General features: G+C 36.9%; 1 protein-coding gene across 2 annotated transcripts in view; it reads right to left on the bottom strand.

Annotated features, from left to right (window-relative positions):
* Positions 1–24,801, bottom strand: part of CFAP54 (cilia and flagella associated protein 54) — a 382,780-nt gene that overhangs the window by 92,029 nt on the left and 265,950 nt on the right. For both annotated transcript variants that reach the window (XM_050749308.1, XM_050749309.1), the window contains 3 exons: positions 16,658–16,831; positions 14,641–14,864; positions 8,678–8,848 (listed from right to left, as the gene is read on the bottom strand). In XM_050749308.1, coding sequence (XP_050605265.1) covers positions 8,678–8,848; positions 14,641–14,864; positions 16,658–16,831 — 569 coding nt within the window. The remainder of the gene's footprint in view (positions 1–8,677; positions 8,849–14,640; positions 14,865–16,657; positions 16,832–24,801) is intronic.

The raw sequence follows: 24,801 nt of genomic DNA, 5'->3' as shown, positions 1-24,801 counted from the left end.
AAAATTTTGCAAAACTATTTTTAACTGAATGATGATGATGTCAACAGTATAATAAAAAACTTGTGTGATGCAGCCAAAACAATGTTTAGAGATAAATTCATAGCTTCAAAATGCATATATTAGGTAAGCAAAAGCTGAATACTGAAATAAACATCTATTGCAATAAGTCAGCAGCTAGGAAAATAACACAAAAAAGTAGAAAAACATATATTAACGAAAACTAGCTAATTAAAAACTTCAAGAAAAAGAGGTGAATGCACAACTAATATAAGAAATGAAAAAGGGTACATCATTACGAATACATTAGATAGACTTAAAATATGAGAGAAATTTTAAATAAAATGGTCAAATTCCTAGAAATATCAACTAAAAATTGACTCAGAAGAAACAGACAACCCAAAATGTCTTATAAACAAAAATGATAGAATATTTAAAACTTGGTTTAACATAGGCACAAACTATCAGAGAAAATACTGGCTCAATCAGAACTGACACCAACTCTGAAAACCAGTACACTAGTACTGTTGGTTAAAGACTGCATAAAACTATTAAGAATGATATCACTATTTATCAGAAAGAAAATATTAGGTTCCAATGGCTTTATGGATGAGTTCTAACAATCAAGTAAAAAAAGGTACTCCAAATTTACACAAACTTTACAGAAAATAGTAAAATACAATATATTTATCAATTCATTTTATGATTCTAGCAAAATCGTGATACGAAAAACATCTAACAAGAATAGTATAAAAGCATAATGAGAAAGAATGGCAGATAAGAGATAGGCCGAACTTGCAGTTTCCACTTGAATGGACAGAGCGACCTGTGGAGACTCACATCATTAACTTTTGCTCCAAGAACTAACACAGGAACATACCAGGAATTGAGAGAATCCACAGAACCTTTGAAGGAAGTGGGTGGCTTGCTGCTGCAGACTCCATAAGATAGCCAAAACTGTGAGTGCCCAATGTGTGAAAGGGGGAATGTCCACCCTCAAACATCCTTACTGGGGTATCTGAGAGTTCATATCACAGGAGAAGGATTTGACCTTACCTGGAGCTGAGACAAATTTAGAGAGCCAAGCAAAATATAGGGTGGAGGAAGCAGCAGAAAGAGCCCTGTGGGCACTCTCAGTCCCCAGGGAAGACATTTCTTACTTGATCTCACAGGGATCCTTGGGGAGGGCTGTCAGTGGAATTGGGGAAAGACTACAGGGATAAGGAAACTTCCAGATGAACTTTGTAACAATTTCAACCAAATATAAAGTTTCCTGGACAGAATCTGGAGGAGGGGGCAAATGGGGAGTGCAGATACAAGCACGGCAGCCAGGCAGGTAGGGGGGCTCAAAACCTGAAAGCCCTGCTTTTTTTCTCAGCAGGGAGGCTTATAGTCTAGGGCATGTTCTCAGCCCTGCTCACTAGCTGCCTAGAAATAAACTCAGTGCTGTTGGGAGGGCACGGTGGGAATGAGACTGGCCTTTTGGGCCATGTGGGAGCTGGGTGAGGCCTGTCACTGCCAACTTTCCCCCACTTCCCTGACAACCTGTATAATGCAGCAGAGGCAGCCATAATCTCCCTGAGAATGTTACTCTATCCACCTGAGAACCACACCATCATCTCCCACAGCAGCCACAGCAGCCACAGCAGCCACAGCAAGCCCTGCCCAAGGAGAGTCTAGGCTTAGACACGCCTAACTCTGCCCCCACCTAATGGTTTTTCTATACTGCTCTGGTAGCCAAAGACAAAGGACATAATCTCTTCAGAGCTCTATGGCCCCATCCACCACCTGAGAAACCCAAATACTTATCCCAGACAACCCTAGGGCAACCTTGTGTCTTACCTATACTATCACAGCTGATGCTCTCTTGAAAGCACCACCTCCTGGCTGGAGGCCAATCAACACAAAACCTGTGCACTAAACAAAAATACAACCAAGGACCTTCACAGAATCCACTTCACTTCCCTACTACCTCCACCAGAGCAAGTGCTGGTATCCATGGCTGAGAGACCAGAAAACGAATCATGTTACAGGACTCTTTGCAGACACTCCTCTGTAGCAGCCCAGAGCTTGGCAGCTTCAATGGGTGGCTAGACCCAGAAGAGAAATAACAATCACTGCAGTTCAGCTCTCAGGAAGCTCCATCCCTAAGGGAAGAGGGAGAACACCACATCAAGGGAGCACTCCATGGGACAAAATAATCTGAACAGAAGCCCCTGAGTCCCAGATCTTCCCTCTGACACAGTCTACCCAAATGAGAAGAAACCAGAAAAACAATTCTGGTAATATGACAAAACAAGGTTCTTTAACACCCTCAAAAGATCACTCTAGCTCACCAGCAATGGATCCAAACCAAGAAGAAATTTCTGAATTGCCAGAAAAAGAATTAAGAAGGTTGATTATTAAGCTACTCAAGGAGGCACCACAGAAAGGTAAATACCAATTTAAAGAAATGTTTTAAAGGTTACAGGATATGAATGGAAAAATATTCAGAGAAATAGATAGCATAAATAAAAAACAATGACAAAGCCTGGAAATGAAGGGCACACTTGAGGAAATACAAAATACAATGGAAAGTCTCAACAACAGAATTGAACAAGTATAAGAAAGAACTTCAGAGCTCAAAGACAAGGCTTTCAAATTAACCCAATCCAACAAAGACAAAAATAAAAACAAAAAAAGAACAACATCTCCAAGAAGTTTGGGATTATGTTAAACAATGAAACCTAAGAATAATTAATATTCCAGAGAAAGAAGAGAAATCTAAAAGTTTGGAAAACTTATTTGAGGAAACTATCAAGGAAAATGTCATTGGCCTTACTAGAGATCTAGACATCCAAATACAAGAAGTTCAAAGAACACCACGGAAATTCATTGCAAAAGTATCATCATCTAAGCACATAGTCATCAGGTTAGCTAAAGTCAAGATGAAGGAAAGAACCTTAAGAGCTGTGACACAAAAGCATCAGATAACCTATAAAGAAAAACCTACCAGATTAACAGCAGATTTCTCAGCAGAAAACCTACCAAGCTAGAAAGGATTGGGGTCCTATCTTTAGCCTCCTTAAACAAAACAATTATTAGCCAAGAATTTTGTACCCTGTGAAACTAAGTTTCATAAATGAAGGAAATATACACTCTCTTCCAGACAAACAAATGCAGAGAGAATTTGCCACTACCAAGCCAGCACTATAAGAACTGCTAAAAGGAGCTCTAAATCTTGAAACAAATCCTCAAAATACACCAAGATAGAACCTCCTCAAAGTATAAATCTCACAGGACCTATAAAACAATAATACGATGGGAAAAAACCAAGGTATTCAGGCAACAAATAGCATGATGAATAGAATAGTACCTCACAACTCAATACTAACTAATATAATACTTATATGGCCTAAATGCTCCACTGAAAAGATATAGAATGGGAAAATGGATGAGAATTCACCAACCAAGTATCTGCTGTCTTCAAGAGACTCACCTAACACATAAGCTTAAGGTAAAAGGGTGGAAAAAGATATTCTATGCAAATTGACACAAAAAGTGAGCAGGAATAGCTATTCTTATGTCAGACAAAACAAACTTTAAAGCAACAGTAGTTAAAAAAGACAAAGAGGGACATTATATAATGATAAAAGGCCTTGTTCAACAGGAAAATATCACAATCCTAAATATATATGTACCTAACACTGGAGCACTCAAATGTATAAAACAATTGCTACTAGACCAAAGAAATGAGATAGACAGCAACACAATAATAGCTTCAATACTCCACAGACAGCACTAGACAGGTCATCAAGACAGAAAGTCAACAAAGAAACAATGGATTTAAACAATACCCTGGAACAAATAGACTTAACAGATACTTACAGAACATTCTACCCAACAACTGTAAAATATATACTCTATTCATCAGCACATGAAACATTCTCCATGATAGACCATATGATAGGCCACAAAACAAATCTCAATAACTTTAATAAAATCAAAATTATATCATGTACTATCTCAGACTAGAGTGGAATAAAGTTGGAAATCAACTCCGAAGGGAACCCTCAGAATGCAAATACATGGAAATTAAATAATCTGCTCCTGAATGATCATTGGGTCAACAATGAAAGATGGAAATTAAGAAATTCTTTGAACTGAATGACAATAGTGACACAACCTACCAAAACTGTGATACAGCAAAAGTGGTGCTAAGAGGAAAGTTCATAGCATTAAATGCCTACATCAAGAAGTCTGAAAGAGCACAAAACCAAACCCAAATCCATCAGAAGAAAAGAATAACGAAGATCAGAACAGAACTAAATGAAACTGGAAAAAAAAGTACGAAAGATAAATGAAACAAAAAGCTGGTTCTTTGAAAAGATAAATAAAACTGATAGACCATTAGTGAGATTAACCAAGAAAAGGAGAGAAGATCCCAACAAGCTCAATTAGAAACAAAATGAGAGATATTACAACCAATTCCACACAAATACAAAAGATCATTCAAGGCTACTATGAACACTTTTATGCACACAAACTAGAAAACCTAGAGGAGATGGATAAATTCCTGGAAATATACAGCCCTCCTAGATTAAACCAGGAAGAAACAGAAACTCTGAACAGACCAATAACAAGCAGTAAGACTGAAATGGTAATTAAAGGGCCGGGTGTGGTGGCTCACCCCTGTAATCCCAGCACTTTGGGAGGCCGAGGCAGGTGGATCACTTGAGGCCAGGAGTTTGAGACCAGTCTGGTCAACATGGTGAAACCCTGTCTCTACTAAAAGTACAAAAATTAGACGGGCATGGTGGCACATGCCTGTAGTCCCAGCTACTAGGGAGAGTGAGGCAGGAGAATTACTTGAACCCAGGAGGCAGAGGTTGCAGTGAGCTGAGAGTATGCCATTGCATTACAGCCTGGGCAAAAGAGTGAGACTCTGTCTCAAAAAAAAAAAAAAGGAAAGAAAGAAATGGTAATTTAAAAACTGCCAACAACAACAACAACAAAAAGTCCAGGACCAGATGGATTCACAGCTGAATTCTATCAGACATTCAAAGAATTGGTTGGGTGCAGTGGCTCACATTTGTAATCCCAGCATTTTGGGAGGCCAAGGAGGGCCAATCACTTGAGGCCAGGAGTTCAAGACAAGCTTGGACAACATGGCAAAACTCCCATCTGTACTAAAAATACAAAAATTAGCTGGTCATGGTGGTGCAGGCCTATAATCCCAGCTACTCAGGAGCCTGAAGCACAAGAATCATTTAAACCTGGGAGGCAGAGGTTGCAGTGAGCTAAGACCATGCCAGTGCACTCCAGCCTGAGTGAGACTCTGCCTCGAAAAAGAAAAAAAAAAAAAGACATTCGAAGAAGAAGTGGTACAAATCCTATTGACACTATTCCAAAAGATAAAAAGAGAATCCTCCCTAAATCATTCTATGAAGCCAGTATCACACAAATACCAAACCCAGGAAAGGACTTAACAAAAAAAGAAAACTGCAGACCAATATCCCCAATGAACATAAATGTAAAAATCATCCAAAAAATACTAGTGAACCAAATTCAGCAGCACATAAAAAAGATAATCCACCACGGTCAAGTGGGTTTCATCCTAGGGATTCAGGGATGGTTTAACATACACAAGTCAATAAATGTGATATACCACACATACACACCATGGAATACTAATGAGCCATAAAAAGGAATGAAATAATGGCATTCACAGCAACCTGGATGGAATTGGAGACTATTATTCTAAGTGAAGTAACTCAGGAATGGAAAACCAAACGTCGTATGTTCTCACTCATGAGATAGGAGCTAAGCTATGAGGATGCAAATGTGTAAGAATGATACAATAGACTTTGGGGGCTCAGGGGAAAGGGTGGGAGAGGGGTAAGGCAGGGTACAGAATTAAAAACAAAAATCACATGATCATCTCAATAGATGTAGAAAAAGCATTCGACAGAATCCAGCATCCCTTTATGATTAAAACCCTCAGCAAAACTGGCATAGAATAGACATACCTTAAGGCAATAAAAGCCATCTACAACAAACTCACAGCCAACATTATACTGAATGGAGAAAAGTAAAGCATTCCTCCTAAGAACTAGGGACAAAACAAGGATGCCCACTTTCACCACTTCTATTCACCATAGTACTAAAAGTCCTAGCCAGAGAAGTCAGACAAGAGAAAGAAATAACGGGCATCCAAATTGGTAAAGAGGAAGTCAAACTGTTGCTGTTTGCTGATGATATGATCATATCTCTAGAAAATTCTAAAGACTCATCCAAAAAGCTCCTAGAACTGATAAATGAATTCAGTAAAGTTTCAGGATATGAAATTAATGTACACAAATCAGGAGCACTGCTATACACCGACAGCAAGCAAGCTAAGAATCAAATCAAAAGCTCAACCCCTTTTGCAATAGCTGCAAAAAAAATTACTAAGGAATATGCCTAACCAAGGAGATAAAAGATCTCTACAAGGAAAACTACAAAACATTGCTGAATGAAATAATAGATGACAAAAACAAATGGAAACATATGCTCACAGAGGGGTAGAATCAATATTACAAAAATGATCATACTGCCAAAAGCAATCTACAAATTCAACGCAATTCCCATGAAAATACCACCATCATTCTTCATAGAAGTAGAAAAAGAAAATCCTAAAATTTACATGGAACTGAAAAAGAACCAGCATAGCCAAAGCAAGACTGACCAAAAAGAACAAATGTGGAGGCATCTCATTACCCAACTTCAAACTATACTATAAGGCCATAGTCACCAAAACGGCATGGTACTGGTATAAACATAGGCACATAGACCAATGGAACAGAATAGAGAACACAGAAATAAAGCCAAACACTTATAGTCAACTGATCTTTGACAAGGCAAACAAAAACATAAAGTGGGGAAAGGACACCTTCTTCAAAAACTGGTGCTGGGATAATTGGCAAGCCACATGTAGAAGAATGAAACTGGATCCTCACCTCTCACCTATACAAAAATCAACTCAAGATGGATCAAAGATTTAAGACCTGATATCATAAAAATTATAGAAGATAACATCACAAAAACCCTTCTAGATACTGCCTTAGCCAAAGACTTCATATTCAAGAACCCAAAAGCAAATGCAACAAAAACAAAGATAAACAGATGGGACTTAATTAAACTAAAAAGCTTCTGCACAACAAGAGAAATAATCATTAGACAACCCACAGAGTGGAAGAAAATCTTCGCAAACTGTACATCTGACAAAGGACTAATATCCGGAATCTACAAGGAACTCAAACAAACTAGTAAGAAAAATAAAACAATACCATCAAAAAGTGGGCTAAGGACATGAATAGACAACTCTCAAAAGAAGATATACAAATGGCCGACAAACATGAAAATATGCCCAACATCACTAATTATCAGGAAAACACAAATCAAAACCACAATGCAAATACCATCTTGCTCCTGCAAGAATGGCCATAATCAAAAAATCAAAAAATAAATAGACGTTGGCATGGATGTGGCGAAAAGGAAACACTTTTACACTGCTGGGGGAAATGTAAACAAGTACAACCACTATGGAAAACAGTGTGGAAATTCCCTAAATAATTAAAAGTAGATCTACCATTCCCACTACTGACAATCTCCCCAGAGGAAAAAAAGTCATTATACCAAGAAAATACTTGCACAAAAACATTTATAGCAGCACAATTCACAATTGCAGAAATATGAAATCAGCCCAAATGCCCATCAATCAGTGAGTGGACAAAGAAAATGTGATACATATATGCACACATACGCACCATGGAATACTAATGAGCCATAAAAAGGAATGAAATAATGGCATTCACAGCAACCTGGATGGAATTGGAGACTATTATTCTAAGTGAAGTAACTCAGGAATGGAAAACCAAACGTCGTATGTTCTCACTCATGAGATAGGAGCTAAGCTATGAGGATGCGAATGTGTAAGAATGATACAATAGACTTTGGGGGCTCAGGGGAAAGGGTGGGAGAGGGGTAAGGCAGGGTACAGCGTACATTGCTCGGGTGATAGGTGCACCAAAATCTCAGAAATCACTACTAAAGAACTTATCCATGTTACCAACCACCACCTGTTCCCCAAAAACCTATTGAAATTAAAAAATAATAAAATTTTAAAAAGAATAGTATAAAATTAGCCCAATATTACTCTGGAAAACAGAGGCAAAAATCTAATACAAATAATAGCAAACTGAATCCAGCAAGATAAATATATCATGATCAATTTGAGTTTATCTCAGAAACACAAGGTTGATCTGACATTATAAAATCAACTAAATATTAAAAAGAAAAATTATAAAAATCATCTTGATACAGTAAAATATTCATGGTAAATATTCTTAGCAAAATAGCAGTAAAAAAATTATTTAACATGATAAATAACTACCAAAGAAAAGTTAAACATCATATATAATGGTGACACACTGAAAATTTTCCCTATGGGATCAGGAAAAAGAAAAATGATCAGCCTGAATCAGACTTTCTCAGATTTCTTGGTTATTTTCAAATTTATTCTACTAGACAATACAGATTATATATTGCTACCTGTTCTCATCTATATGATAAGAGAATGCCCTCTACTCTTCAAGTTATAATGGCCTAGTTAAGCTTTATATCTAAATGAAAGATTGAGTTCTATAATTATATTACATACCATAGGTTCTGTCTCCTTGGGAGGTCTATCCAAGGGAGGAATGTACCACTGAAAGCAAAGTTCTTTGTTTGAAGCTTGTGTTACCATTTCTATTGGCATTATTTCCACACAAGATGAGCTTGAAACAGGCTTAAAAGATAAAATGGATTGTAGAGAACTATCGCGATACAACTAGGGAACAAACAAAAACATCAGTTTAATTACTGGTTACATTTGTTACATATATAAAACAAATTATTTGGCTATATTGAAAAATTCTGGGATTGTCTCAGCTTGTTTTACAGAGGTAAATCTTAAAACTAACCCTGGCTTACTACAGAGAAGATTCTCCTACAGTAAAAATATGCTGGCCAGGCGCAGTGGCTCACGCCTGTAATCTCAGCACTTTGGGAGGCAGAGGCGGGTGGATCACACAGTCAGGAGTCCGAGACCAGTCTGTCCAACATGGTGAAACCTCATCTCTACCAAAGAAATACAAAAATTCGCCGGGCATGGTGGTGTGCGCCTGTAATCCCAGCTACTCAGGAGGCTGAGGCAGGAGAATTGCTTGAACCCGGGAGGCAGAGGTTGCAGTGAGCTGAGATCGTGCCATTGCACTCCAGAATGGGCGACAGGGCAAGACTTCGTCTCAAAAAATATATACATAGATATAGATATAGATATAGATAGATATCTATATACATATATAGGTATAGTTATATATAGATAGATATAGATATATATGCTTCAGAACTCAGTGAACTCAACAAATCTCTTCCACTCTGGTAAGTCTTACAGGATGAAGATCTAGCAGGGAAAATGCCCATGCCACCATTTCAGTCTCAACATCACCACTGTTTCTAGGAACACCTATTTGGTTTCTGGTTTTTTCACTGGTGAATATACTAAGGGTGTGGTTATAAATTACTATTGTTTTTCCAATAGTATTTTTTTTGCAATGCCATATGGAAAATAAGACATATTTTGCTCCAAAGTCTAAAACCCATTCCTCTAAAATCCACTTGCTCTGAAAATTTAAAATCCTCCTCTCCTTAAATGAATGTGGCTGATTTGTAAGTTTGGTCCGTGATGAATATGGGCCCAGCTTCTTTTATGCAATTTTGGTCACTGAATGAGGAATCTTCAAGAAATATAAATGTATAGAATGCAATTGCCAATTTGGTAAATTACTTAATTAGTTGTTTAAGGTAACTGAAAAAGCAAAGCATGGTTGCTAATGATCAACAAAACAACAGGCTAGCCACAGAGATAATAATGGTAAAAACAATATTTCAAGTCTAAAAAGGACCGTCTGAGGTTGCAGTGAGCCAGTATCACGCCACTGCACTCCAGCCTGGGTGACAGAGCGAGACTCTGTCTCAAAAAAAAAAAAAAGGACCTTCTTCAATGAAGTGCAAACTACTTTCAATATTAACTTCTTGTTATGCCCAAGATTATAGCATGGCAGCTGGGAAGTGGTCCCTCTATTTCAGTCTTTTTGATATCTAAGGCCTGTCAAAGTTTGATGACCAAGGAGTGTTTGTCAGTGGCCAGAAAGAAATGCCTGGCGTTTCTATAAGGCTTTGTCCTTCCCATTATTTCTGAGCCTATTCAAGATATAATATGATTGTGAATGTAAGTCTTCAAAATAAAATAAAAACGGAAATAAAAACACTGACCTTTCAAGTTGTCTACTGATAAAAGAAAAAATGTTTTGACTGAAAGGTAATATTAAATGTGAAAAGTTTTCTAAATGTCTAGAGACAATCATAAAAGGCTATTATAAACCAGAATCCTTGCTTCTAAAAGCATGACCAAAATACACAATAAGCAAGATTAGCAGGGTTAAACAATCATTTGTAAGTGCTTAATTAAGAGTAATTTTATGTCAGGCAGTTCATCAAAAAAAAAAAAAAATCAAGTAAATAATTGATTCAAAAATAATTTCTTAAATTTCTTCATATCTGAGTGACTTTCAGAGGTTCTGACAACTATTTTAGCAAATACTTCATATTCATTAACTAGATAAGTATTGAAAAGTAAAAATACCTTTTATTTCAATATGTGCATTATTTATTAGCACAGCAGTCTAATAATGATAAATTATAAACATAAGTCAATATCAAAATAGGTATTTAATTTTCCATTACCTTTCAAATACTATAATATGTAGTTGCCAAGAGGACTCATTACATATGCTAATTGATGAATTATACACTGAGTACTTTTATTCTACTTTTTTTTATTCTTTGAAAGAAATAAAACAACAGGCCTACCAGGAGAACTCTGGTTTGCCACAGTCCTATAAACAGTAAAGCAGCTCACGCTAGTCAGATATTTAACCTTACACTGATTGTCACAGGCATACAGTCCAAGCATGAATAACTCAGCATTATGCACAATTTTAATCATATTCTTTTTGGGGAATTTTTAATGTAACTTGTTTGCCACCTTTGCTTTTCCATCACAAAGCTCCGAAAGACTTGACAACATGCAGAATCACACAACTGATGAGCACAACACAGAGCAATGATTGTTCTGGAAAGGCAGCTACTTCTTTGTGGGGGAAAGTAGGTTTAAGTGTCAAATTATGGAACGAGTTTGATTGAAAATAGCCTCCTGAGTGATTAAAGGTTCAAAGATGTTATTATAAAAATCAGCCAAGCTTGGAGTTTATATATATATATATATATAAAAATCCAAAAGGCTTTATGCTCGTTAGCTGTCTACCCTAGTGAAACGAACACATGATGAGGTGGTTTGCACCTGTCAGGCAAGAGACAGTGATCTCCAGAGCTGATTATCCTGGGGAGTGTTACACTAATTATATCAAAAAAGAGCAAACAGGGTGAAACAACTCTTTGATAACACTGCTGCCATTAGAAATGTCACATGTATTTACAATGTATTCAAGCTTGAACATTTGGAGCATAATCTTTAGGAAATGGGTAATGATAGACTGCCCTTAATACTAAAATACTCAAGCAGAGCCCCTTTTAGAATAGTATTTAAGAAATCACACCTATTAGTTTCTGAACTCTTAGATAATATTCACAAGAATAGATCAATTGAAACTATTGTTCTCAGTCTTCCTGTCCTCTGCCTCCTACTCCAAAATGCCTGAGGTATCTGTGACACCTGGCAGTAATCCTCAAAGACAGTCTCAGTTCCCAGGAGGGGTGAATCTGAATCTGGTGTTAGATGGCAACGATTTCATTCTGCTCCCACTGAGCGCTTCTGTGTGCAGGGCCAGACATTAACATTACCTTCCCGGCCTGCTCGCCTCCTCACTCACTCCTTCCCATGGAGGAGTGTTGCTCGATTGCTGAATCTGGGAAAAAGAACTTTGGGCATGCCTACTTCTGTGCTTTCTTCCTGGGAGTAAAATGTTTGCAGGAAGTGAACACTCTCTGCTCCTCATGTAACAGATTTTAAGGAGCCTGTCCCCATGTGAGGAGCCTGAAATGACCCAATAATATGAGGCCAGATTAGTAAATCTGTCTACTTTGGTACTCATTACTATGAAGATCATTTCACCAATAAATATAAACCACATCCTATAATATCAACTTCATGACTCCTAAAGATGAGCACTTTTAAATCCCAATCTGTTTTACTCTTTTATCTTATTTCCTGAATGATTTAGAATCTGGGCACAGAATGGGGTTGCTAAGCATCGGGCATGCCACGATATCCCAGTATCTGGGAAGAGAGAGGAAGTCGTTTGAAAAATCTTCCAGTGTGCTTTCAATACATTGCACTGAGGGCCACTGCAGGACCCCAACTGAGAATCATTTCTTTGACTGGATTCTTAAAAATATCTTAATAGGTCTTTCCACTACTTTTTAAAACTTATAATTTATTAACAGTCATCTGACTCTCTTGAGTAGGGAAGAAATGTTCAAGAGTGATGTTTTTAAAAAAATGTATAATTATCGGCCAGGTGTGGTGGCTCATGCCTGTAATCCCAGCACTTTGGGAGGCCGAGGTGGGTGGATCATGAGGTCAGGAGATCAAGACCATCCTAGCTAACATGGTGAAACCCTGTCTCTACTAAAAATACAAAAAATTCACCAGGCGTGGTGGTGGGTGCCTGTAGTCCCAGCTACTCAGGAGGCTGAGGCAGGAGAATGGCGTGAACCTGGGAGGCAGAGCTTGCAGTGAGCTGAGATCGCGCAACTGTACTCCAGCCTGGGCGACAGAGCAAGACTTCGTCTCAACAACAACAACAAAAAAAGTATAATTATCTACCCAAAACATAAGGTTACTATATTCTAGTAGGATAAGATAAGCAAGGGTCACCATTCTGGAACAAGCCACATTATCAGTTCTCTGGGAACTTCTCTGGGAGAGCTGGCAACGGTAATATAAATATATCTTACATGGGAAAATCTATAGCTATAAAAATTAAAGAGTTCAATGGTAAAGTCCAAAGTAGAGATAATTCAATATAAATCAGTGATTTTTTTCTAGTTTTGAAAGAATTCTGTACAACTTATTCATTTCACAAATATGTATTGGAAGCTTACAATATGCTATGTCCACTTGAGTTTTCTACAAGAATCTCCAATTCCGTATCTACAAAGCAGAAAAATGCGCTCATCCTCCTGCCTCCCCTGCATGTGCTAATGATGTCACCATGCACTAATGATCACAGACAGAAGTTCCAAATAGTACAAGAGGCTCTAGTCATTTCCTCTTCACTTTCCAGGTCTAAAGAGTCACAAAACTGTTTTTGTTGTCATTTTCAATGTTACTTAAGCAAATATGTTTTACAGCCATCTCTTCCTTTCCATTCTTGTGTCATAAGCTTCATAACTTCATCACCTGTCTCTTAAATAACTCACTTTTTCAGGAGGCTGAGACAGGAGAATCGCTTGAACCCAGGAGGCAGAGGTAGCAGTGAGCCAAGATCACACCACTGCACTCCAGCCTGGGCAACAGAGAGACACTCTGTCTCCAAAAAAAAAAAAAAAAAAAAAAAAAAAAGCCTCACTTTTTCATCTATCCTTTGCCAATCAGCCCTATTGAAAGTAAAACTAAGATGTACTAATTTTCACGTTATTTCTGCTAGTATTAATCCTGCCATTTTCTCTTTAAAAACATCTCTAAAATAAAGTAACTTTCCTCTGTTTTAACCCTGTCACTGTTTCTCTACCACCACACTAAGACTATATGTACAGGGACTATGCTTTATCCATCCTTGTTTCTCCACCAACTAAGAGTGTCTCTGGCACACAGTAGGTATTCCACATAGGTTGGCTGAATACCAGATTTCAAATACATATTCTTATTTTTAAATAAAATCCTTTACTTTTTCAGTATCTTTTATCACATTCATTTTGGAAGTTTATCCAAACTACGATTATTCAAGACTTTAGTAGCTTTCATTTTTAAAAATCTCCATTTATATTCCTCTTTCTATGTCTCTACAATCAGTATCTTAAAATGTTTCCATATTACATATCTTGGGAAAGTGTATCCAATTTAATAACACTTTTCCAAATAAAAAGCCTTTGCACTTCTATTTTAAAGTGTTACCTCTATTATTTATTCACACTCACGATTGCAAAAACACAATGAAGAAATTTTATCACGCATTTAAAACCAAGGTACAGAAATTGGGCACAGATTTAGACACTCTCAGTCTAGCTTTCTTATAGGGTGATGATACTGAAACTTGTGTAACTTCTTGGCAAAATGGTCGTTTGAGAGATGCTGTTTTGTGCAGGAATACAGAGACTTCTGAGGCACTTTAAAAGACTCATGAAAACAAGACTGAACAATTGACATGTGAACTGTCCTAAAATCCCAGGATGTTTGGTTGGCCTATCCACATGGTAACACAGGAAAGAGCCTTCCCTAGAACTGTGAGGGAACTAGAAATCTTTGTGCCAGCATGGAAGCTAATGTGCTTCCTTCCGAAATATAAGGATGATTCCAATACGTTTTATGTAAACATATGATATTTCAAAACACGTTACCTTGGCAGATGATTCACATAATTCTTTTTCTGAAAGAGGGGGATTTTCCAGTTGACAAAGAAGTTCTTTTGGAAATTCATCAATACAGGAAGAAGAATACAGCTGTAAGAACTTTTTAAGGAAAAAATGCACTTCTTTCTGGCGCAAAATCAACTCAGAGTTGTAAAGGGATGTGAGAAGTGTATCATCTGGCAAAGAAATTCCAGATACTGGTGTTGCAGATGCTTAAGAAAGAAAAATACCTTAGTTTAGGTTAATGTTAGAAAACAGGATGATCTCAATATTGTTGGTATTTGCTCACTAACCACTATCTTTACATATTCCCACCTCCACTAAAGGCTGCCAATGACCTTCCTCTGTTTTTAGGGCTTATACACTAATGGAATTGTTTCTTGCCATGGAAGGAAAGAAAATTTCAGGCCAGGCGCAGTGGCTTATGCCTAAAATCCTGGCACTTTGGGAGGCTGAGGTGGAAGGATTACCTGAGGTCAGGAGTTTGAGACCAGCCTAGCCAAAATAGTGAAACCCTCTCTCTACTAAAAATATGAAAACCAGCTGGGCATGATGGCACATGCCTGTAATCCCAGCTACTCAGGAGCCTGAGGCAGGAGAATCACTTGAACCCAGGAAGTGAAGGTTACAGTGAGCCAAGATTGCACCACTGCATACCAGCCTGGGTGACAATTTTAAAAAAAATATTAAAAAAAGAAAATTTCAGAGGCACATGAGGCTAATGCTTAGTTTTAGGTATTAACTATGGTGCCATATATTCCATGTACCTATTTTCTTTTGGGTTCCCCCTAAAACAGATTCTAAGGTAAGAATTTGTAGACAGTTTATTTGAAAAGTCATTTCAAGAAGCACAAGTGAGGAAATGGACAAAATGTGACAGAGAAAAGAAAAAGAGCCAATAAGGGCGAGTAAATGAGTGGGCTACAGCCTTGGGCAGTGAGGGCTCAGTCCCACTGGGGACCTTCTGACAAACCACATAGAACTATCCCATCGAGAGACTGAGAAGCTGGTATGTTTATCTAGGAGCTCCCTACCTCAATAGTTGAAGGTTACTCCTGTGTCTGTGGAAACCCCGTCTGCAGGCTGGTCAAACCTCAGTAGCTTCAAAGAAAGCCCAGGGCAGAAAAGCAGTGCGACATGGCACTTGTGGTGGGAAGTGCCAGCAAGTGAATTCAGAGGTGATCAGAGTGGCTGAAGGGCAAGGGATCACCAGGGCTGGCTGCACTGGCTCTTGTCCATGTCCTTTCCCTCCGAACTTCCCTTGCTCTAGCCCCTGTCACCATGAACCTTTTTGTCCTGACATCTTTCAGAGGGTTTGTTAGTTCCTGGTAACTGTGCTTAGCAACTCTGTGACTCAACGGCTGGTTTCCCCATCACTGTGCCCTGGCATGGGTCAAATTATCTAGTCTGACTGTTTGCACTGATGGGCAACACTGGATCACCAACATCATGAGCACAGATAAAACAACAATGTCACACAATCACAAGGGGGACTGATATGAAGCAGATTTTATCAGTTTTTCTGGATATTTTTTAGATAGCACCAATAATTTAAAAAAAAAAAAAACTCCATGGAATTAATATCCCATCTGAAGTCTTGCATTTCTTCCCTTTGACATACTGGCTACTGCACCACTCTTTCTCTAAAGCCAAAATGGCATCTTGCTCATTTCATAAACTGTCACATTGGAATTACTAGTTCTTAACTGCTCTGAGCCATGGACCACTTTGGCAGTGGTCTTAGAAAGCCTCTGGATGCCTCCTTATCATAATGTTTTTAAACATATGAAATAATATATAGAAAATTTCTAAAGGAACCAATTACATTGAAATACTATTCTATCCAAAGATGCATGTATCCCAGGTTAAGAACCCGTGAAATTTTCATCTTCTGATGACAGTCACTCAGAAAGATGTCAAAGTATCTTATAATTCTCAACAAGAAACATGACTTAAACAGGAATTAGAAAGAAATATGTTCTCTCTTAACATATCAAAAACCTACCTAGCAGTTTGCTCAGATTATTAATCCTCTGAAGGTGAATATAGTAGCGCAGTAGAAGGATCCATGTAATATCCACTTTGGTCTGAGTCTTTTTTCTACCATCTGTGCTGTCACACACATCATCATTTTGGTACAAAAATGTACAGGAAGTCTGGAAGAGGACTTGGTAGTTGTCTGAAAGTGAAAAACTTTTTTTTGTAATACAATGCTATGCTTTCCTTGAAAAACAATCATGAACAGAAAAAAAGCACAGCTCATAAAGGAAATGCTGACACATGATACTACGTTCAATTTAAAAGTATTTTGTATCACGCAGACACCAAACACCAAGTTAAAAGACCAACCACCGACTGAGAAAAAGATATTTAATATATATATGTGAATTATCCTTCTCTAATATGTGTAAACACCTTGTACCAATCAACAAACAAACGTCAAGCAACACAATTTCAACAGGCAATTCATAGAAAAAGTGGGCAAAGAATATCAACAGGCAATTCATAGAAAAGTAAACCCAAATGACCAAAATTTTTAGCATCACTAAAAATTAGAAAAAGGCAAATTAAAATGAAGTACCATTTCATATCCCTTAGGAACTGATAGAAACCAAAATCTGAAAATAATAAATATTGGTAATAATGTGAAGAAATTGGAATGTTCACACATTACTTGTGAGGGCAACTATTTGGAAAGCAATTTGGCAAGATCTAAGAAAACTGAAAATGCAGATACCCATAAATGTGTACCAAGAGGTTTGCACAAAGTACTGTTTGCAATATTAAAAAAAGGAAACTTTAAAATATAAACAGGAGTCTAATCATTTGAAGCCATTTAAAGTGAATGAATTAGATCTATATGGGAGAAAATATAGTGTGGAATCTCAGTTCAGATCCCAGCTGTACACTCACTAGTGTGTGACCCTGAATCTCTGTGCTTTGGGCCTCTCTGGGCTTTTGATTCTCCTCTCCTCCCCTCTCCTCCTCTCTTCTCCCCTCTCCTCCCCTCCTGTCTCCTCCCCCCTACCCTTTTTTTTTTTTTTTTTTTTTTGAGATGGAGTTTCACTTTTGTTGCCCAGGCTGGACTGCAATGGCATGATCTTGGCTCACCGCAACCTCCTCCTCCCGGGTTCAAGCGATTCTCCTGCCTCAGCCTCCCAAGTAGCTGGGATTGCAGTCATGTGTCACCACGCCCAGATAATTTTGTAATTTTGTGTTTTTATTAGAAACGGGGTTTCTCCATGTTGGTCAGCCTGGTCTTGACCTCCCGACCTCAGGTGATCCGCCTGCCTCGGCCTCCCAAAGTACTGGGATTACAGGCATGGGCCACTGTGCCTGACCTCTTACTCTTCTTTAAAATGGGCATTATAAGAGTAATGATGGATAGATCCTGACAACATATAATGAGTTAGCACAGGTTCCAGGTGATATAGAGTATGATACCATTTATGTAAGTTTGAAAACAATATGATTATTTGTATCATTTACATGCAAATAAATAATATTTGATTAGAATAGTGGTTGTCTCTGGGAAGCGATAAAAGGAAGAGAAATAGAATCTTCTATGGTTAATGGCCTACGCATGTTTTCTTGAATAAGATGAATCTCTACATACTCACCATCCACCTTGGAATACAAATTCCCAGTACTTTGGGAGTATCTTATAAGCCTCTCTCTAATTCCATTTCTCTCTTGCTGCCTGAGCTCATGTCCCAGAAATAATCACTATCCAAAATTTTGTGTTACTAATCCCTTATCTGTCCTTTACTCTTTAAACATATACATTACATAACATGTAATAAATAAAACATTGTTAACTTTATCTTTTTAGAACTTTATAGGAAGAGAATCATATTGAATGCATTTATCTATTATTTTCTTTTTCCTTTAAACACTAGGCTTTGAAAATTCATCCAGGCTAATGCAGGTAGATGTTATTCACTTTTTTTTCTGTTATTATGTAGTATTTCCGTATAGGAATATATCACAATTTATGTATCTATTCTACCATTGATGGACATGTGATTTCTTTCTAATTTTGTTTTATTTTGGTCTTTACTGTTATGAACAAGGCTGTTATAAATTTTGAGTACATATAGTCTGGCGCATACGTGCACAAATTACCTGGAGGTGGAATTAGTAGGTTGTTCTTTTTTAGGTGTCTTTTGACCAATCTTGCCTTTTGTTCTTTTATATAAATTTTGACCAATCTTGCCTTTTGTTCTCTTACATAAATTTTAGCATCAGTTTGTCAAATTCCACAAAATAGAACCTATTACTAAACTACATTAAATCTATCAATCATTTTTAGAATACTTGGCATTTATCAATACTGAGCCTTCTTAACTATAAACATGGTATGTTTTCTTGTCTCTTTCAATGAAATTTTACAATTGTTTCACAACTTTCATTAGATTAGTCCCTAAAGGTCTTATTTTTTTTTTGTAGTTACTGTAATAACATCTTTTAAAAATACATTTTCTGTTAAAAATGTATAGAAATAAAATCTTACATCCAGCAACCTTGCTAAATATTTTTTATTGCCTATACATCTTGGGAAGTTTCTATGTGAATAATCTGTAGTGAAAGATGGTTATTTTTCTTCTTTCCCATTATTTGTACTTCTTATTTCTTTTCCTTATATTATTCTGCAGGGTAGGACTTCCAGAACAATTGTGAATCAAAGTAACAACAGCATTTTCTTACTCTTGATTTTAAAGGTAATAGTTTTAGCATTTGAATATTGATTATAAATATAGCTGGCATGTTTTTCCACTTGTAACTTTTTCAAATTAATATTTTTTAATTCCCAGTTTTAGAGTCATAAATGGTTGTTTAATTTTATTGAATTTTTCTGTACCTATTTGAGATGATTATTATTTTTCTCTTTCAATCTATTAAAGTAGTGACTTAGTTCAACAGATTTTCTGATGTTGAATTACATTTGCATTTCTGGAAATAATCCAATTTGATATGATGTGTCTTTTAATATGCAGCTTATTTTTATCAAATTCAAACATTTACATAATCAAAAATAAAATTCCCTCTCCCAGAGACAAGCATTTTTAACCATTTGTACTTCAGTTCTTCTAGTAGTTAGTTCCAACTCTTAAAATAATTTCCTTATAGCATTTTCCTAAACTATCAGTTTTAGAAAATGTATCTAGTGACTTTTTCTGTGACAGATGAAATATGAGCTCATAAAACCATTCCTCTTCACTTCAAAATGTTTATAGTTATATCACCATTTTTAGTTCCCCTATTTTTATACATCAACAATGTTCTAAAAGCTCTTTCTGGTTCCACTAAATACAAGTCATATCTCTTGATGTCTTCCTTTGTATTCTAATAGTACCTGCATTTCTTTATGGCCTTCTCCTTGCTGGGTTTTCTATTTCCAAAGTTGGTAACATTTACATTCTGTTCTATACTCGTAACAAACCCTTCATTGTTTTGTCAATAAGTTGAAAATCAATAAATAATACATTATTATGATTGTATAGGAATTGTTTGCTTCAATATGATTAAATTACTTTCACTAAGGGTCACTGTCAAAACTTGTGACCCACAAAGGGTAAAATTCTCCGCATAAAGGTCAAATGGATCGTTTTTACTCACACCAGTCTCTATATCAGGTCATATTCTAATTCACTTCATATTTGGACCATGAATACTTAAAGAATATTTTTCCCTAGAATTTCTGAATGTCTTTTCTTCCTTGTTGAGAGAAGTAATATTTGTACTCTTCACCATATTCCTAATATCATCTAGCTTTTTAGTCATTCTATCTGGTGCCTAGAATCCATTCATGCTATTGGAGACATACTTGAGATCACAAACTTGCCACTCCAGTTTGTACTGACGTATTTCCAGACTACTGCATAGCTGGCAACTCTGACGGCCCTTTCCTCTCTTCCTCTTTCTTTCTTTTTTCTATATTACATCTACTTCTTTCTTCATTTGCAACTCTGTGTGCTAGGGTGCATTCCCAAGTAACTTCTTTTTAAAAAGTTCACCAAAAGTTAACCACTGGCATCTTTACAAGGCCCATGTACTTGATTGATCATTTAGTGAAATATATAATTTTAGTTGACACTATTTTTCCCTTAAACTTCAAAGGCCTTGCTCTGTGGCTTTCCAGCATCTACTATTGCTGGTGAGAAGCCTGATGCTAGTCAAATTCTCATTCCTTTCTCATTGGCTTGAACTTCCCCATCTGGAATATTTTTTGTCAACTCCTCGTTATCTGTGATTATTTAAAATTTCATTTTGGACCTAGGTCTAGTCTTTTTCATTCATGCTGCTTGGAACACAATAGGCCTTTTCAACTTGAACTGATCTCTGTTCAATCCTGCAAACTATTCTTGTATTTGTTTCTGTAATGATCACCTCCTATTTTTTCCTTTATCTCTATCTTGAACATCAGTTAGTTGAAAGTTGAAAATTCTTTGTTGAGTCAGTCCTTTTCTCTTTCTCTCTCCCTCTCCTCTCTCTCACCCCACATAGTGGACACTTGATTTATGACAGATGTAACACTGCAGTGTTGTAAAGAAGGTGTTTTTAAAAATACACTGTTCTGGGTTAAATGTGTATACATAGAGAAAAAAGTTAATATTAATTTCAGCCTCACACCATACACAAAAATAGATTCTGGGTGAACTGTAGATCTAAATGTGAAAGATTAAAAATGATAAAAACATAGAAGGTACCTTTATGATTTTTGTTTGGGAAAAGATTCCTGAAACTGAACACAAAAAGCATACAAACCATTATAAGGATTAATTAATTTGGCATAAAAATTATAAACTTTGGATAATCAAAAGAAACTACTACTGAATAAAAAGGTAAAACAAAGAATGGGAAAAGATATTTGCAATAATCTACCAAAGGGTCATATCCAGAGTATATCAAAAATGCCTCCATATCTCTAAACCAAAGACAGAAAACTCCCAGGAAAAATAGACATCGTTTTAGAAAAAGTTCACCCCCCAAAACTATGCAAGAGCCAATGTACCAAATATAATAGTGTTCAATCTCTTTTGTCATCAAAATAAATTTCAAATTAAGACCACTTAATCTTAATTGCAATCTGGACTACTGCATAGCTGGCAACACTGAGGGCCCTTTCCTCTCTTCCTTTCTTTTTTCTGTATTACATCTACTTCTTTCTTCATTTGCAACCCTGTGTGCTGGGGTGCATTCTCAAGTAACTTTCTTTTTAAAAAGGTCACCAAAAGTAAACCACTGTAGTCTTTACAAGACCCTGTACTTGATTGGTCATGTAGTGAAATATATAATTAATATACATGTTAATATATACATAAATATATAAATAATAAATACATAATTAATATAAGATTTCATGTAGTGAAATCTTAATTGCAATTAAGATTAAGTGGTCTTCTTGGCAATACCCACTAAAGCTAAAATCATCTATGTCTTATGACCAGCAATTCCACTCCTTGGCATATTATAAAAATGCATACATCTGTGCACAAAAATGTCACATACAAATATATTCATAGCAGCATTATTCATAACCCCAAATGTTTACCAACAGTAGAATGGACACTAAATTGTGCTATTATGCCCACCAAAAGAAAGAATCACACAAACATAAGGGTGAACAGAAGTCAGACAGAAAAGAATACAGACTATATGATTTCATTTATACAAAATTCAAAAGCTGGCCAAACTAATCTATCCGTTACAAATCAGAAAGAAGAGAGGTTACTAGGGGCCAGAAGGGAACACAATGCAGACTTCTGGGGCGCTGGTCTTATTTCATTTCTTGACCTAGTGATGGTTACATGGGTTTTTCCTTTGTGATAATTAATGAAGCTGTAAATTCATAATTTGTGAGGTATTTTTGTTTTTTGTTTTTTAAGAGGGAGTTTCACTCTTATTGCCCAGGCTGGAGTGCGATGGCATGATCTCGGCTCATTGCAACCTCTGCCTCCTGGGTCCAAGAGATGCTCCTGCCTCAGTCTCCCAAGTAGCCGGGATTACAGGTGCCTGCCCCCACGCCTAGCTAATTTTTGTATTTTCAGTACAGATGGAGTTTCACCATGTTGGCCAGGCTGGTCTTGAACTCCTGACCTCAGGTGATACGCCCACCTTGGACTCCCGATGTGCTGGGATTACAGGCATGAGCCATCGCGCCCGGCCATGATTTGTGTTATTTTCTGTATATATTGTATAATAGAGTAAAACGCTTAGTTCTTAAAAAACAATTTTGTGGTGACTTCCAACCTGAAGACGTTCATATAATATTGGCACATCCCTTTTCCCCCTGAAAATTATCCCAAAACAACAAAGAAAACAAGTAACAAAAACACAAATTCCATTTTCAGTAAATCAGAGAAGAGCTAAAAATCCTAAGCCACAAAATGTGTGGAATAATGCCCAAAGCAGTTGTTATCAAGTAGAATGTACAAAGAAAGATGCAGGTGATGCTACTAAGATGTAAATCTCAGGAAGAAATTGCAAAGTATACTTCTCAATGATGAGCTGTGCATTTTTGAATAGTATTATAGTGACAGTCGAGTTGAAGAATTGTTTTGAGACCAATTGTTCATAGTTTAAAGAAAAAAGATTTTAAAATTGTAAACCTATATGTGATGAGCCAAAAAAATTATTTGTTGCAGCCTTTCAAACTAAAAGCTAGATAAATGCATTAGAGAAATGTACACAAAAACCTAGAGACTAATAAAATTTTATATAGTTGACACTGATGAATGCACATCCTGAAGTCTAAGACCAAAATATTCCATTTGCAGTAATCACCCATGGATAAAAATTTAGTCGATGAAATCATGGCACTTTCCAATAATAAAATAACTTGTTAGATTTTAAATGTAGCTGCAAACATAAAGACTCAGTTCATAACTCATCTGCAGAATTATACTTTTGCCTTGTAAATGGCTGAAAACTTTTTAAAGAAGCATGCTTAGATTACCTTTTGTTTTTATTTTTAAAATTTGTATGGGTACATAACAGATGTACTACAAATGGCTCACATTTACAGATGTGGCTAGACTTGCAGTTTTGCTTATATTTGTCTAACAGTATCAACATACACTATTCAAAGAAGATCTCTTCCTATGTGAATGATTGGCAACTTCTTTTTAATCTAATGGTCTATCCTGGAACAACTGTGTTAGCATTTGGCATTGATGGCACAAAAGCAATGGTAAATTTAATGGCCAGTGCCTTAGCAGGAATGCAGGAAGGTAGTGGCACCAAACCATCCTAGCAGTGCTTGCATTCTTCATTGCCATGCCCTCATAGTAGAATGAACGCATTGATTTAAATGTCAGTTTCATTTAAGAATATCCTTGATAGGGCGGGCGCAGTGGCTCACACCTGTAATCCCAGCACTTTGGGAGGCCAAGGCGGGTGGATCACCTGAGATCAGGAGTTCGAGACCAGCCTGACCAACATGGAGAAACCCCGTCTCTACTAAAAATACAAAATCAGCCGGGCGTGGTGGCACATGCCTGTAATCCCAGCTACTCGGGAGGCTGAGGCAGGAGAATCTCTTGAACCCGGGAGGCAGAGGTTGCAGGGAGCTGAAATTGCGCCATTGCACTCCAGCCTGGGCAACAAGAGCAAAACTCCATCTCAAAAAAAAAAAAAAATCCTTGATGAAGCAGTAAAAGTTGTTAATGTTATTAACTATTGACCCTTGAGCACACACCTTTTTCATCTTTTCTGTGATAAAATGGGAAGCACGCAAAAAGCACTCCTGCTGCATACTGAAGTACAATGGCTGTCTCCAGGAAAAGCACTTCAGCGATTCTTTGAGTTGCAAACTGAATGACTACTTTTACTTTTTTTTTCATGGACAGCCATTTTTACTCAAAGAACAGCTGACAAGCCAAAGTGTTTTCAGACTTAGGTAGGAGGCAAACATTTGTTCAAAAACGAAAGAAGTATACCTGACTTCCAGGGAAATAACCGACAGGTGTGCTGCCAAAGATAAAATTCAAGTTTTGAAGTAACGGAAAACTTATATCTACCACTATGAACGTTTCAATACTTAGAATTTTCTGATAGGAATTGTGGTGATATTTTCACAAGTTTTATATTGTTCAATAAAATGTAAACATGTTTAGAAGACCTACATATTTGAAGTCTATATTTTCC

The sequence above is a fragment of the Macaca thibetana genome, chromosome 11 (assembly GCF_024542745.1).
Source record: "Macaca thibetana thibetana isolate TM-01 chromosome 11, ASM2454274v1, whole genome shotgun sequence".
NCBI lineage: Eukaryota > Metazoa > Chordata > Mammalia > Primates > Cercopithecidae > Macaca > Macaca thibetana.
The sequence above is the reverse complement of the archived record's forward strand: the minus strand, read 5'-3'. Positions and strand labels throughout refer to the sequence as shown.